Source organism: Malurus melanocephalus, unplaced genomic scaffold, assembly GCF_030028575.1.
Source record: "Malurus melanocephalus ecotype Western Australia unplaced genomic scaffold, MMel_1.1 scaffold_405, whole genome shotgun sequence".
Lineage (NCBI taxonomy): Eukaryota > Metazoa > Chordata > Aves > Passeriformes > Maluridae > Malurus > Malurus melanocephalus.
This window is the reverse complement of record NW_026623637.1, coordinates 612,827-629,643: the sequence shown is the minus strand read 5'-3', so window position 1 is coordinate 629,643 and position 16,817 is coordinate 612,827. Positions and strand designations below refer to the sequence as shown.

The window sequence follows — 16,817 nt, the reverse complement described above, 5'->3', positions numbered from 1 at the left end:
ACTGTAATTACATTCAGGAATGCAGGCCCCAATGGTGACAGAGGTATGCAGAACACACTTCTGCAGACAGGCCCCAAATTGACAGGGATTCATCTTTTTACAAAAAGAGGTGATGGATGCTATGGGCCTTTTCTCTTGCCAGCTCCCTAATCCTAAGGAGCTGATTGCTGCTGCATCCCAATCTAGTTCAACAGGACTGGATGCTGCTCYCCCTCAGAATATTCTGATAGTCTGGCCACCTGTGGCAAAGCAGCTGTGGGGTGTAAATCCCAGACTGTCCACTTCCTGGAGTACTTCAACAAGAACTTATAAAAAATAAGGGTGCCACCAAGACAAGCTTTTAATTATCACAAAGCAATCTTGGTCAGACACAAGGCAAGCAGTCTTCCAGCTTTTCTGGAAAATTCCAGCAGCTCGTGACCTTACAGGACAGCAAAGGGCAGGTAGGCGGTAAATTCCATCCTTAAAGCAGTGTAGTTCCAGATATCTAGAGAACTCAGGCTCTCGAGCTATAGCAGAAGTGTCTACAGAGTCAAGGTCCCTGGGAAGCTGGATAATGCTCCAAGCTGCCACCATCTAGGCTTTAGCACAGTCTGCAAGCATGACATGGAGACAAGTAAAGAGAACCTTTTCTAAATGTTTTAAACAAATTTTAGTGAATTACTGACAAATATGAAGTACGTGTCTCTTGGGTTATGAGGTAAATTTCAACYAAGCCTTGCTTTTGACAAAGCAAAACCCAAAGCCCTTATGCAAGTGATGYTCCAGTGCTAGGAGTTTTCCTGGCAGCATCCTACTTTGGGACTGTAGTGAGCATTCTGCTGCCATGGCAACAAGCACAGTAACACAAAAAACTCACCCGGATTAATATTTTGAGATAACTGCTGTGCTGCAGCAAACATATTTGCTGATGATTCTAGAAACTGCAGAGGAAATAAACAGGAAAATTTAGTTATCTCACTATAATAAACTTAATAATGAAAACATTTTAAAAGATCACCTTTTTCCATTTTAAATGCCAAGACAGTCTCACTGTCTAACACAGATACAGTTCTTGGCATTCTGATCTATTAACTCCTGCTTTAAATTTATTAAGTACTTTTGAACTAAAGAATCTTCAGAGAAGCCTCCCAAMAGGATTTAAATTTTTTCCAATGCTAGCAAAGCCATCAAAACAGTACRCTTCTAAAGAGATTAACTGGCATCATTGGAAATATACATTCTACTTCTAGGTTGAACTTCTTTGGCTTAAACCAGCTGAATTAAAATTAAAAACATCGATGGTCAAGTCCTTTCAATTTTGGTTTTTAAGATTACTGTTGAGTTATTTGAGTCTCCTCTGTTACCATTTTAATATCAACAGATGATCTTAAGTCTGGAAGGGTAAGACTGCAAAAACCTTCCTGAAGAAAACTTTGCAGTTGTCTATATCTATATCACTATATGCCCTGTATAATTTACTTTATTTACATAATTTACTACAGAAAATGATTTTCTTCAGGAATCAGTCAAGTCTGATAAACTTAAAGCTCTTCCTTCTGCTACTACAGTGTAATCCATGTGTCATGGAAATCTCCTGAAGTCTCACAAACTTTGACAGGATTTGGCATTAGGGTACTCAATAGCTTGTAGCCAAAACACTTTTTAAGACCCAGTACAGAGAAAGGTGAATGCTAAAAAGTGGTATGCATCAGAACTAAAAGTGAGAAAATACTCTTCCTATTACAAAATTATGACAATTGTATCTCTTCATTATCTAACCTGCTATCAGACCCTCAAATACAAAAAAAAACCAAAACAGTAAATGTTACAAAGTGATCCTGACACCGTGAAGTTGCTGATATCTTATCCAGAAAAGACTGGCAAACCTGTTGCCCTAGAGGCATTCTTTTGTACCTGGGCTATTTTTGTTTTCTTCTGCTGAAACTTGCAAAGACGCAATATCCGTGTCCCTGACTGGTCACTGAACTGCTCGTGGAATGGGTGCAGCAGCTGAACAGTCTCTCCAAAGCTTTAGAAAAGAAGAGAAAATTACAGCATGAAACTGGTATTTACATTCTGCTCTAAAGTACTGAAGGAAAGTTGAGATTTCAAATAAACTCACCTACACACAGCAATTTGTCCCACTTCTAAAAGAGTCAGTGCATTTCCAATAACTGCCAGGGATTCATATGCAAGCTGTTACACAAAAAAAGTTACATCAAAAATAGGATATTCAAAGTTTTACTCAAAGCTCAGTATTAATATGAAGAACATTACTGAAATTATTTTTCATCTAGAAAAATAACTGAAGATATTGCCTATCTTTTTGCCTGCCTTATGTAAGATGGTGCAATAAGGGTACAYGAGTTCTGCTTGAGGGCTTCAGCTGATTGATTTAGAGACACCACTTTAGGTAGGCTAATGAAATAAACACTGAAATAACTGTTTAGAAGGAAACACACAATTTTAATAAATAAAAACCCTACAAGTGGGCTATGATGAATGGATATTTAGGGCTCCAATGAACTGCCAGATAAGGAAGTTTCAGCCTTTTGTAGACTACAAAAAGTAATTTTACAGTGGATATGTACACCTCTGTCTAATAAACTTCACAAGTTATCCTTTCAGCTAGTTTTCACTGATCTTTTGGTAATAAATCTCTTAGGCATGAAGTGAGAAGAGTTCAAGCACACGGACTGGAAAAACAGCTGCTCTGGAATTATCAGCCAGAGCCACCAGCCCTGTACGAAACAAGTTAGCAACTGCCATACTCAATGACAGTAGCTCCTCCATACTTCTTCCAAGGTTTAATTTTACCTGTTTAGAGTGATTGTCAATCATACTAGAGGAATCATCAATAGCCAAGCAAATCTGGTACTGTCGTTTACTGGGCTTGGTCCTTCGCAGCCAGATCTTGTCTTTTCGGAACTGACTGGCAATGTATGGGATCACTTTGCGCATGTTCAGTCTCTTCCCTGTTCTGTAATCTCCTCTGGAAGACAAGAAGAGATGTAGTGACAGGGATTATCAGAAATCATCTCATTTTGGAAATCCTGACCTATGCAGCATATACACCAAATAACAATTTTTTTTTGTAAAACACTACAAATCTAAAATCAGTAGTTTTAATACTCATATTTATATATTTATATATTTATTTATAGATTAAAAACCCCCATATTTTTAATATAGGATGGATATTYAGTGTTTTTAAATAAATTTATATCTAGGTACCTAAAATGGAAGATAGACTGTGAATTTAGATTTGTCCAAGACTTTAAACAAGTTTGTAACTCTTAAAAAATAATTTTATGTTATAAACAACATAAAAAAATTTGATATTTAACATAATCTTTGACTTCAAATTGTGAAGTTGATTGATAACCTGTTGCATAGGAGAAAAAAAATAGGAAATATCTTCAGGATGAGTGCCTACTACTATATCAYGTTTGCATTTCATAAAATAACCTAGTGTTCCCATGCAAAAGGAAATTGAATGCATCTGCAAATTAAGGAACAATTAATGTAATGCAAGAATGACAAAGCTGCAGTTTTACAGTGGTGAACGCACCCCAAACGCAGGAGTTTAAAGAAATCAGAAGCCTCAGAAAGACCCAACTTACTTCAACTTGGCAGCTTGAGTGGGTTCCAGTATGAGCCGCAGCTGTTCACAAAGCTGCTGTGACAGAGGAGCAGTCAGTACTAAATATCTCTGCCACAACTGTGCTGCTTCCTTCTCCTACAACATCACACGAAGAAATTAAAGTGAGTTATGAAAAAACYAAAAGAAGCTGAGAACTGTCTGAGAAACCAAACCTCAGTACACCAAGTGGAAGGCAGTAACCAGCTAAAACTGAGGATGTCTCGTAAGACAATCTGCATTCACATTCAAAACAAGATCTGAATCATCCTGCTTCAAGAATAATAATGTAATTATTCCATGTAATTTTTTTTAGAGTAAGTTGAGTGTAACAACAAAAACAGTGTCTATATAATGTGATTTTGAGTATTTAAGATTCCAGTCTGCTTGGATTCCTCAATGTTCTAGCAGTAAAACAAAATTAAATAATGCAATGAAGAATTCTTATGACAGTTATATTCAAGTGATGTCACGAACCTCGTCTGGAGTTCCAGGCTGTTGTGTCTGCCARGCTTCCAATTGCCTTTCAAGTTCCTTTCTTAGCTCTTCAGGATCTCTAATGATGTGCTGAAAGTGGAGTTACGAGTTTTATGAGACAGAAAAATAAGTTTACACATCTGGCGATCCCAAAGTATAGCAAATTATAAAAAAAGGTATAAATGCATTGTTCTTATTCTTTTGAACACTAAAATACCTGAATACCTAAACAAAGATTTTAAATCTCCATGTTTTTTTAATAGCTTACATGTACATGAAGGATAAATACCTCCCCACAAATATCTCCATATGTGATATAGTCAATACAGAAACAAAACTAGGAACTTCTATGATACTGATACTGAATATAATAAAATACAGAACTTCAAGATAATAAATTAAATGACCTTRACAAACACCAGATTTAATGACAGTACAATGGAGATCAAACTACTAAACACTACACCCAACTAGTATGTTTGAAAATATAGTATACTTTACTTAATTAATTTTTTTAAAGCTTCATTCAAACCACTTGAAGAATGAATGACATCATCCTCCTTACCTGACACCAAATAATATTTGATAAGCCATTATGTTACAGGACCCTCAAACTTTATGACACGTCTTTTACTTTCATTTTCCTTTCAGTGACAATCTCTGCTCCTGACTTACAAAATCCCAGTTTAGCCAAACAGCAGTACATGGTCTGCAGGATAATGGACGAAGGAAAATAAGCCCATGTTTGTGAACTCCAACAGTCTCAGTAATTTCTCAATCCTCAAGAAGCAGCAGCTGTCCCACTGGTCACCTACTGCAGGTTTAAGGAAGGGAGGAAGAATATACATGGTACATGGAGGAAATTTCTCTCCACTTCCTTTAGCTGAAAGGTGAGAAGCTGCACTTTTCCCCCAGCAGCCTCGTTCCCTTCCTCTTGAAGTGGTGCTGCAAGAGCTCCCTCTCCTGTTTCATGTTTTGCGTGCCAATTGGATAAAAACTTACAAACCCCCAAGCCACAATTACTCTGACAACAAGAGAACACTTGCATTCAGCAGCCTTTCTCCAAAGAGAGAAAGACGCAACACTTAGCGTTAAGATGGAAATTCCCAGTACAGCTGGCACACAATCCTTTCTGTGTTATGTGTAGAAACAGTAAAATAGCACTCTCCAAGTCTTTCCATACTGTAAGAATGAAAGGTCAATCMTTCTAAAAAAAMCAGACCCTGAAAATATTTTTACTTCATCAACTGGTTATCCACCACCAACTGCTTCTATGCCATAGGTCTTTATAACAAAATATGCTTTTTCACAGAAGTTTGCCTTAGAAAACCCTGAGTGTTACATGAAGCTCTAGGGTTTTCTAAGCCATGGTATTGTTGAATTGAGACATTCATTAAAAGCTCAAGAAGGTTCTACAATACCTGCAAACAGCTTTTATAAAGAAGTAATACATTGTAATAAATTAAGTAAGGTGGATTCTTTGTCCACAATGGTGTTTTAAAGTCAGTGATGCCTAGCTCTCTCGTCACTCTGATTCAGGCCACACATCTTTGCCCACTGCTTTCCACTTTACCCAAGCATTTGATCTGCAGATTCATCTAAGCAAGTTCTTTACAGTCAGAAAAACAAAAGCTTTAAAAAAAAATATGTGAGAAGATTCCATGCTAAAGATGGGTTGAACTAGTCATTTTAAAGGTATCTTTCAGCTGCATACGAACAGTTAATTGTGTGTTAATTTAAATTCTGCTATTCTGCAAGGCATTGAGTTGGCTGAAAAAAATTAATTCTAGTCTTTTGCATTCAGAGAGTTTCATTAACAAAGACCAAGTAAAACTGTTTCTCCTACTGTAGCTGAAAGAAGGCAGACTGGGTATCCTACCTGAGGAGTGTCCATCAGAAACTGGTGGGCTGTGTGTATGGTCGAGTCCTTGCTTCTCTCTGGCTTCTCCTCAGCCACCTTTGGTAGCTTTTCTGGTGCAGAGTCATTGACATCCTCTGAGTCAAAGGTCTGGATCTCTGGCTCCACATCACCTGGTCCTGCAACCACAAAATTAATTACAGACTTCATGGACCACACATAATACAAGAAGCAATACTGTATTGACTCTTTTATAAAGCATCTCACATGCTTTGTAGTGCAGACTAGTTTTCTTTTAAAAGGAGTGCCAAATGATAAGACATTTAATTCCAGGAATGGGATGAATATACCTTTCAACTTACTGGAGCAAATAAATATGCATTTCCTAATGCAAATTGTTTTTTTCTCTTGTAATCTTCTCGCCAGATAAGCAAAATAATACCTAACAGATCTTTAATGCTTGACAATTCCACTGATGAAGTACATTTGTTGACTCTCATAGTCTCTCTGACAGAATGATAGAAGGTTTTAAGCAATTTGAGAATAATCAGAAAGTCAAACTTTGCTTATCTTTTACTAATTTTTAACAGAACAATTTTCTATAAAAACAAAACCAATTTACAAGTAAGGATTTGGACTACAGATTTTGTTTTATTACTGTTTTCACTGTACTAAACTGTTTAACAACTCATTTTTTAAAGAATAATTCTAAAGGACAAAAAGTATGACATTGTAGGAGATGTTTCAAAGATTYTAGTTTTTCAGAACACAGTTGGAGAATCATGTGGAAAAACAGACTGATTACATGCACACCTGTACCATAAAGCTGAAGASTGTAACAAGAGATTTATGTGATTAAAGCTCAAGGGAGTGGGAGGCAAGAATGTAGGCGTGTAAAACTCATCTCCCCTCTCTAGCCACTCTTCGTGTTGTTCATGAAGAAAACTTAAAAATTCCAAGCTATGGTGTCATTTACTTAGACCCATCAAAATACAATTTCTGCTGTAAYTGGCAAGAGACACTTCAATCTAGCTTATTTTGTGTAGTGGGRCTGTGTGGCTGACAAGTCAGACCTATCTTCTCCTCCACCAACCACTTCTTTAAGCTGCTCAGTGGGAGTTTGGTGCTACCTCACCAGATGCTGTTTAGACCAGCTCAACTTCTTCCTGATTTGTTTGGGTTTTTTACAAGMATTTATACATAAAAATGTTGAGCTACATGGTACTGATGGTGGTGACAGTGGAATGCATTGTTATGTGCCAATTAATTAAGTGAAGTGGCATCGTGTTGAACAGCAGGGAAGTGTTTGCTTTTTATTTCTTCAAAGTGGTGGATAAAGATTAGAGACCATTAACTTRAAAGAAAGCAGCAAACCCCTCTGTCAATCAATTTAGCAAAGGCTAATGCTGGTTAYTAGGCAGAAGTAAGAATACTGCTGCAGAAAAATCAATTTAGTGAAGGCATTTTAGCATTATGAGACATCTTATGACAAATGAGTCTTATGAAACTCATCCATTACATGCAAATCTAAATACCTACATATACATCAAAAGATCCATATCGGCATATATTTAGAATGCTTTTTGAGTTAATGTACCAGGAGGTTTAGTGGCAGTAGACTTCTTTTTTTCTGGTTTCAGCTCTTCAGTGTCTACAGCTTTGAGATCCTCATTCTGCATTTCTGTTTCCATTGCTGCATCTTCACAATCTTCTTCTTTTTCATCAGGAGGCATAATAGGTTTCTCTTGCTCCTTGCTAGCTACATCTGCACAAAGACAACAATATTTATCAGGAGGAAAGTGGAAGGAGAAGTAGTCAAGTTAAAAAAAAATGTTGCATTCTGAGGCTGCTGTGTATGAGTTTCAGAGAACTTCGAAGAGATCTAAAGCTCAAACCCGTTTTATCTTTCACTGTGCTGTGCCATGTTAGTAAGGTATTGCCCTGATTAACTGAAGCAAGATTTGGGAASAACAGATTGTAAAGATACTTATTAAGATAAAATCCATTTTTATCAGTCAATTCAGTATTTTCAAAAGTGCTATCATTAGGCTGAATCCRTCTGCCAAAGAGTAGCATTTATTGTAGTGAAATGGTGCTGCATCTTTAACCAAAGCCAAGGATTGTTAAACACAACTTTAAAAAGCAAGCAGGGAACACTACAGCAAATAGGAGTGTTTCAGGATTTGATTATGCACTGAGAACTTGTTAGACCCAGAAATACCACTGTACCATATGTCTGTGCATCGTAGTGTTCAGAGCCTTGTTTAATATGTTCAAATGCATCAGCCTCCTCCACGTTTTGTTTAGGCTGAGTTGCATCCTGCTTTGCTTCACTGCTGGATTCCATGGTTCTCAATCGCTTGTGGATGTGCTCATTGTGATCTCCCATGGAGCGCTCATTGTCTGCCTGGCCAGGTTTCCTCTTGAAACTCTGAAAAAGAACAAATGAACACACACCATGAACTTCAAGTGAGGTGTAACCCAACACTAATGAGAACAGTGTTCGAACAAGGAGAAACTGGGTCCTGTCTATTTGCTGGTTAATACTAAGACATTTAAGCAAAAATCTAAAAAAATTATAAGAATAGATGAACCTGGGTATTTTTYTTGCTTTGCTTCTGAGAAGCCATCCGGGCCATGCGTGTGGATTCATGGCCTTCTGACTGATTTGCACTTGAAGCTCCTGTTCCACTTTCCTGAAAAAAAAATTAAAATTCAAGTGTAACTGAAAACAGCAACTATTGTAAACAAACTCAAGATGTTAAACTGCAATGCTTTGCTACCTTCTATTGTGAATGAGCAATGGTTCACAACTGCAAGTATAATTTTTATGGAGAGAAGACAAGCCACTTCTGAAGCTCAACRATTACCCTAAATTTACCTTTATAGCAGTGAAAATGCAGGGTTATCAACATAGTCTTGAAAGTTTTTTCCAGGGAGTTTATAACTGGTACAAACGAAGTCTTACACACAGTCCTTAAAAACTATAGCAGCAATTCCTTGATTTCAACTTGAAAACATGTTCACAAATTTAGCCTTTTTAACTCATGTTATTTACCTCTTTAGACTGGTCCTTTTCTGAAGCCTCTCCAGCCAACTCAACAGCACTGTCACTCTGCAGATTTTCTTGCCCAGTCTGCCCTTGTGTTTCATGTTCCATTCTTTCCTCAGCCTCAGGGATCTGTTCRTCCATCTCTGAATTATCTTTATCCTCCTCTTCCTGAAATAAGATTGTATTATTTTAACATTCTGAAAAACATTTGAGAACTGTTGTTATTGAAAGGCACGTGAAGATGAATAGTCATCATGCACAGTCAGGAAGGGTTAACAAAGTGAAAATCCTATTTAATTTGATACTCCTTCCATGATGAGATCACCGCCTAGCAGATAAGGAGAAAGCACCAGATTTTTAGTAAGGCTTTTGATACTGTCCCTTACAGCATCCTTTTGGACATTTTGTCCAGCTGTGAGATGAGTGGATTCACAGTGTGCTGGGTGAATGGCAGGGCTCAAATGGTTGTAGGGAATGGGGCTTCATCTGACTGGTGACACCCACCAGTGCTGTTCCTCAGGGCTCAGCTCTAGATTAGCCCTGTCCAGTGTATTCATCTAMAATMTGGCTGCAGGAGTTGAMCRCACCATTAGCAAGTTTGCTGATGATACAAACTRGGAGGTGCTGTGGGCTCTCTTGAAGGCCTTCGCAGAGGGATTTAGACAGACTGGGGCAYTRGACTGTGATTAATGGGATGAAATTTAACAGGTCCAAATGCTGGRTTCTGCACCTAGAATAGAATAATGCTGGGCACAAGTGGGAGAGGAGTGGTTGGAGAGCTGCCCTGCAAAGGGATCTGGGGATGCTGGGCCACAGCAGGCTCAGTGCTTGCTCACACTGAGGGTAATGCCCATCCTGGGGTGCACCAAACAGCAGCACCAGCTGCTCAAAAGAGGTGAATCTGCTGTATTCAGCGTTGGTGTAGCCTCACCTGAGGGCTGTGTGCAGCTCTGGGCCTCACACGTTAAGAAGGATGTGAAGGTCCTTGAATGTRTCCAGAGGAGGGCAATGAAGGTGGTGCAAGGGCTGGATGCAATGCCCTATAAAGAGAGGCTAAGGACCTTGGGCTTCTCTGATTTGGAGAGAGGGAGGTTGAAGGGTGACCTCATTGCTCTCTACAACTTCCTGAGGAGGGGTCATGGAGAGAGAGAGGTCCTGTTCCCTTCTCTCTGATACCCAGTGATAGGATGCATTGAAATTGTCATTAGGACTTCAGAGTCATTTCTTTACTGAGAAGGTTGTCAAACACTGGAACAGGCTTCCTAGAGGTTTTCAATGGCCCAAAGCTCTCAGTGTTTAAGAGGCATTTAGACAAGGTGCTTAATAATAGGTTTAAAGTTTTGGTCAGTCCTGAAGTKGTCAGGCAGTTGGCCTAGATGAYCACTGTAGGTTCCTTCCAACTGWAAGAGTCTATTCTATTCTAACACAAGGCCAAGGAGGCAGCAGGAATGCAGACAGCAGAAACACGTTTAAAGTAATACAGCTCTTGTTATCTTGATGAAGAGTCTCACTAACATTTAATCTACTCAATGTCAAATTTGTTTCACAGTATCAGAGAATATTTTMATTTCTTAAATCTTGTATAATGCAATTAAAAAAAAGAAAATCATGCTGTTAGTTATTACACTCTACCTGAGGCTGAAGGCCTTGGTCATCATTAGGGATTCCCTTATCTTCAGCAGATTCTTTTTTTTTCTCATCAGGTGGCTGTGACTCTTCCTCTTCTTCTTCTTCTTTTTCTTCCTCTTCTTCTGCATCCTCGGTGTTCCCCGTGTTCTCTTCTTGATCGTGAGCATCTTTGTCTCCTTCATCTTCCTTCTCCTCTTTATCTTCAGAAATGCCTTCTTCAGCTGCTTTTGCATCTTGATCATCTCCTTGTGTCTCACCAGTATCCTCTTCATTCTGTTCTTCTGTATTTGCCTCATTTAAATCCACAGGTTTCTCATCTATTTCAAAAGGATTCTCTTCTTCTGGAATTAAAAAAAATCAGAAAGGTATATAAAACTTTCAGTGAAGTGCAGAGACAGTGAACATTACAGATATTTGGAATAAAACTGCCCAGCCTATCAAAAACACATAAAATACTGAGTTCTATACACAGAATCTATTATTTTCTATAACCAGGTAATTCCTTTAAGTCACAATTGATTTCTAACAAGCAATACAGCAGGATGAATTCCTACTAACTTCCTTTAATCTAATATTACTGAGCATCAGCTGACTTCTAAGAGTACAAATACTTGAAAGTATAATAGAAAAAAGAATAAACCACAAAACTGGATAATTAAATAAGAAGATTCCAGCATAAATTAGGCTGTATCACTTGGATAACATGAGAAAGCCTGCTCCACAGTGTGCATGAAAAAAGGTAAAGGAAAATGTAATGCTGAGGTCTTGCCTGGCCTGCATTTGGTACGTTGGCATTTTGATATACAAATGAAATTGCAGCTTCTTGGTGGTTAAACAGAATCCTACCAACACKTCTCTCCTTTCTATAGAGAGAAAGGGCTCATGATCTGATTGTCCCCCCATTTCTATCTGGCTTTCATTTAGGAATCTGTAGAGATTTTCAGCTCTACCTTCATTCTCCTCCTCATCACTYTTCTCATTATCATCCAGATTCAAATCATCAGGAAGGTCCAAAGGTTCAACTTCAGGCTCCTTTTCTTGCTGCCCTTGATAAGGATCTACTTCATTCTCATCATACTCACGCTRTCAGGAAAAGAATRRGRGGAAAAATAACAAGCATGTACTAAGTGAGAGGATAGGCAAGGATAAGAAATATTACTGTATTCTCTAGGACAAAGAAATACTGGATACAGTATTATATTCTGATCAGTTAAAAGTGGATTTCCAGTGGTACACATACTCATGCATGAAGAGCAGAAAGATTAATTTCAGCAAATGCATTTACACAAATTGGCAGTACTTAAAACCAGCAGGTTTTGTGTCCAAAAGCAAATTTCCCAGCTGAAACATTCTAAACAGAATATGCACTCTTGGATAAGCTAAATGCTCTTTTGCATACCAAGGTGTTTCTGTTGATAAATACAACAGAATTAGAATTTTAAAGCTTTGTCCATCAAAACATCAGTTCAGTGTAAAGCCTGTTTTGGCAGCCACTACAAGTTCAGGGTATTACAAACAAAAATTCTTCCGAGAATATGAATCAGAAAATACATTCATATTATAAAAGATACATAGTGGTTTACTTTTGGCTCTGAAATGAACTAACTTTTTTTCAGTGCACTTCATTGTTGAAAAAAACCCCAACATTTCTAATTCTCACAGCCAAATGATATGAGCAACAGAATGTGGTTTAACAGCAAGACATTCCATATAGTCCAAATAATTTTCACCTCATCAATTTGTTCATGGATTTTCTCTTTATTTCCACTGTCYTCTTCCTGTTGCTCTTCTTCCTCATTCTTGGGAGGTTGTTTTTTATTATCYTTGTTTCCTGTCCCCAAATTGTCATCTTTTGCAACGAGCTCYGAATCCTCCTATTAACAAATCCAAAAAACCTCAGTTATGGTACCTGCATTTCAAAATCTCAGTGACATCATTTCCTACAGAAAAAAAAAATGCAACACTAAACAAAACCAATCCCTTGAAATTATCCTTAAGACCAAGAGCTAAGAGAGGCAATTCCCACTGCAGGTCACATTAAGTTAGCAGAGTTCAAGTCCTTTGATACTTTTCCCCCCAACCCTTTTATTACCTCATCCATTCCTGGTCCAGTTTCTTCTGTTTTACTACTGGCATCTTCATCATCATCATCATCATCATCTTCATCCCCCCAGAGCCTTTCATCTAGTTTATCATCAGCTTCAGCATTATCAAGATTGCCCATCTGCTTATCCAGTTCCTCCTCTTCATCTGAATTTTCCTCATCTTCTGTGTACAATTCAGAATGTGTGTGAGTCCAGAAGAGAGAAAGCTAATGTTTTGGTTAACTTYATAAACAAATAAGCAATCAGAACCYTAAYTTCATYRACCCATTCAGTTAAYTGATAYATGCTGAAAAAGGCACACAAGCACATGTTATAGAAAAGTATCAACCATTACTGGACTGATACAGAACTTCTCTTAAAAGTCTGCCATAGTGGAAGAGCCAAACCTTTTTTCTCCCGTTCTCCATCATGCATCTTTCCATCAAAGTCTTCAGACATTTCAATTGCATTGTCTTCTCCTTCAATGTCTGGTTTAGAATCTTGATCCTCTTTCTCCTTCTCTTCACCCTTTCGAAAACTGTCTTCTATCTAAATCATTGGTAAAATGGAAAATTACAATGGATCTTGCCCATATATTAAAAGCTTACTTAAGTATCACAAGATTTATAGTCTGATATGCAAAGATAAAAGCCAACATAAACAGGAGACTGAAGGTAACCCTATGTTTCTTCTACCCAAGACACTGACATCTTGGATTTCAAGAACTTTTTCMGTTTTACTTCAATTAAGCAAGAGCAACCCCAAACACTTACCTGATCTTCACTTTCTATTTTGTCACTCACGTCCTTCTTGCCTTCCCCTTCTCCAATACCACCATCCTCRTAATCATGGAACTCTGTTGCTCCCTCTCCAGCTTCATCTTCAAGTAATTCTTTTGGCAGACAAAACCCCTGCAAAGGCAAACAGAAACTTAAATTCTTATTCAGTAGTAAGTACATCTTTCAGTTTAGTTTCTACTTAAGACTTTTACACATTAAATATATGCTTGCCATATACCCACTGCCGCCTCTAATAACATACCTTTAGGGCAAGCTCTGTAAAAATGCTGGTTAGAACAGATAGCAATTTTCCAGTACTCCTGTGAGATGCCAGTGAAACGGTGAGGTAGAACAGGATGAGGTCTGAATACTTGCAGAGCATGGGYTTYAGACGTGCCAGCAAATAGCAACACTGGATGAAGAACTGCAGTCAAAACAACAAAAATAGCTGTCAGTCATTATTTGTACTTACTGATATGCACCTCAGAGAGGGTCATGAYAGTGACTGAAAACAGATGCTCAAACCAAAAATATCAGTAGATGAATTTAAATACAATTTCTAAAGTTTCTGGAACTTTTTCTAGATTTTTCACAAAAACTAAARCTTTGTCTTCTTACTATAGGAATGTCTGGCTTTTGCACTACAGAAGACTACCTCTGTTTGACCAGTTTCTCACATGCTGCTAGTTCTAAGGCACTGGGCAAGAAGCAGCAATGCACACTTAATCACCAAAGTAGTTCACAATTCCAAATCTCTTGAGACCCCCTAAGCCAAAAACCTTTTTAATGATTTTACCTTATGTTTRTATGRAGTGCAGTCTTCCCTGTAAGATTTCAGGATCTCCAGGAGTTCTGAAACACCTAAAGTTGCCTTCTGCACATGTAAAGACTCCAAATCAGCAGAAAGGTCTTCATCCAAAAGCTTAGTTATATGTCCTGCTTTAATYACATCAAGTAAGGCTTCATCCTCTTTGTTTGAAATACATAAAAGAAATAGAAAGCAAGTCAGAAATTCTAAAAATGTTATAGCAATCTAAAAATATCTGTTCAAATAGGCAATTTCAGTTAAAAGCTATTTAAACAGATATGCAATTTCCTTATGTACTGGTACCTCTGACACACACAATTTAAGAAATTTTAAGGTTTGCACATTTAAACTCTTCTGCCCCCTACTGGGGCAGGGGAAGGCAAGTACATTGACAAACTTACCAGCTTCCTCTGAAGACTTTTCTTCTTTTTCACCTTCCTGTTTTCTCTCTACCAAACACTGAATGGCATAGAGAACAGCACGGATAACAGTCTCCACTTTTGTTGAGAATTGCTCCACAAACTTTTCATCCGATGGCTGAGTTCCTTTTAAACCATAACACAGACAGTTTTACATGCAAACACATSAGATTACAGGTTCCTATGTTTCCTTTATGAAAGGACAATGAACTGCACTTTGTAATTTTGGTAGAACGACACAGTTCTACCAAAATCTCCTTGGTAATCCTGACCTACAACCATGGTGCCAGATCCATCACTAATAGAGATAGTAAAAAAAATACACTGCACAAATAGAAGTCTGGACTAAATGTTGCAAGTTTGAATTTCATTATGTGTTTTTGGATATCAGAAGGAACACAGGGCCACCTTCAGCAATAATCAAATGAATAAATTCTCATGTCTTTATCAACATAACAAATCAGGTAGAGAAAAATTATCCTTACCTCTAAAATTTGACAYGGATGCAAGAAGCTGTGTTTTCCAGGCTGTGAAGTCTGAAGAYGTGTTATTCACTTCCTCCTGTATGTACTTTAGACTCTTAATTAGGGCCATCTGATTTGCAGCTTCCCTCTCTTGCCCATTGGGAAGAAACAGGGACTCTATGCTTCGTAACTGGGCTGAGACTTCCAGCAGGCAACTCATAGCTGATGTGCAAACTTCGAAGTCTCTCCTGCAACAGAAATACCGTAATACTGAAAAGAACATACAGTCCAAAGTAAGATTAAACCTTTTCTTGGGCATGAATAAGGGAGAGGCAGCAGCTCTACATCTTGAATTAAATAAGAAGTTTGACAACATGCTTATATTCCCACTGTTTAAAGAAGAGACAAAGTGAGAAGATTGTTATTAAATAGACTACAAATTTCTTTTAAAGTGAAAATGTCTCCATTAAATTTACATTTGAAGTCACCTCATTAGCTAAGGAGCCATAGGGATAAAATCCTGAGAGATCAAAGTGAAAACTGAGACAGAAATCTTTTTGACTTGTCTGGGGGGTGGGAGAAGACATACGCTTCTTTAAACAGTCAGGCACTGCATTTTGCAAAAAAAAAAAAAAAAACAAACCCAAAAAAACCCAAAGAATGGAAAAATGTCTGAAGAGCATCTGAACCCACTTATTATATGCACAGGCAAAAATTTTCAAGATGACTTCACACATTATATGAACATAAAACAGAAGAGAGGTTCAATTTCATGCATATGTAGAACTCACCAGGAATAAAASAAGGTCTCACGTGACTGTTGTCTTACTCTGTCCACTTCTGCTTTCATGGCCTTCACATTTGCCATCATTGCAGTCAATTGTGTAGCTACCTGCAGCCACAACTGATCCTTATTTCGCATCCTGCATCCAGGAGGCAGTTGCTCAGCTGTTACTGGAGACAAGTATTTTAGCTCTGAGGGAATCAGATCAGGTATTCCCGCAAGAACATTTCCCATTTCAAGTCCTGAACTCTGAAAAAYGTCAGGTTTGACACTGGTCCTTTCACTGTCATTGCACTTGTTTGACTCTTCTTTTGGGCAGCACTGGATAAACCAAGACAGCTCCTCGAGAACCATCACACACTGCATGGAAAGTTGCTGTAGTCTGTCAGTCCAGCGTTGCATACTGCCTTGAGGAGGAAATGCTGCATTGCATTCTCCATCCGCAGTCAAGCTAGAATCTATCTCTTGTATACAACTCAGGAGGTTCCTAGTTAAGAACAAAGAAGGAGAAGTTACAATCACTGAGTTTCATGTTATACTTCCTTTTTAAAAGTTCTACCTTTAACTAAATTCATTTAAAAAAGATCTAGATAATAAATTTTCCTGGAAAAACTAAAATGGTGATTTTTTTTTTAAGAAAAAGTTGTTTAATTAGTGATTTTTTTTCCACCTTGAATTATGAAATACTAAAAAGTCCTGGAAATATGATTTGCTTTGGAGTCATGGTAATGCAGATAAGTGTCCTGAAAGTTTTGTTATTCCTATGACTGTAAAGCTGAGGAGTTTGTTTAGCTGTGTTTTTTGTTTGTTTTTTCAGGTTTCCTGGGATGAGAATAGATTT

The 16,817-nt window shown here is 37.9% G+C and overlaps 1 protein-coding gene across 1 annotated transcript in view; it reads right to left on the bottom strand.

Moving 5' to 3' along the window:
* The window catches only part of MDN1 (midasin AAA ATPase 1), an 89,503-nt gene that overhangs the window by 2,527 nt on the left and 70,159 nt on the right, over positions 1-16,817 (bottom strand). Inside the window, exons 79-100 of the mRNA XM_057379426.1 lie at positions 15,984-16,463; positions 15,214-15,440; positions 14,711-14,854; positions 14,298-14,470; positions 13,764-13,925; positions 13,496-13,633; positions 13,130-13,271; positions 12,731-12,906; positions 12,369-12,512; positions 11,589-11,721; positions 10,642-10,979; positions 9,016-9,177; positions 8,552-8,653; positions 8,187-8,388; positions 7,555-7,722; positions 5,979-6,136; positions 4,100-4,189; positions 3,606-3,721; positions 2,800-2,974; positions 2,105-2,178; positions 1,897-2,011; positions 860-923 (exon numbers count right to left, since the gene is read on the bottom strand). Coding sequence (XP_057235409.1) covers positions 860-923; positions 1,897-2,011; positions 2,105-2,178; positions 2,800-2,974; positions 3,606-3,721; positions 4,100-4,189; positions 5,979-6,136; positions 7,555-7,722; positions 8,187-8,388; positions 8,552-8,653; positions 9,016-9,177; positions 10,642-10,979; positions 11,589-11,721; positions 12,369-12,512; positions 12,731-12,906; positions 13,130-13,271; positions 13,496-13,633; positions 13,764-13,925; positions 14,298-14,470; positions 14,711-14,854; positions 15,214-15,440; positions 15,984-16,463 — 3,683 coding nt within the window. The remainder of the gene's footprint in view (positions 1-859; positions 924-1,896; positions 2,012-2,104; positions 2,179-2,799; positions 2,975-3,605; positions 3,722-4,099; positions 4,190-5,978; positions 6,137-7,554; positions 7,723-8,186; positions 8,389-8,551; positions 8,654-9,015; positions 9,178-10,641; positions 10,980-11,588; positions 11,722-12,368; positions 12,513-12,730; positions 12,907-13,129; positions 13,272-13,495; positions 13,634-13,763; positions 13,926-14,297; positions 14,471-14,710; positions 14,855-15,213; positions 15,441-15,983; positions 16,464-16,817) is intronic.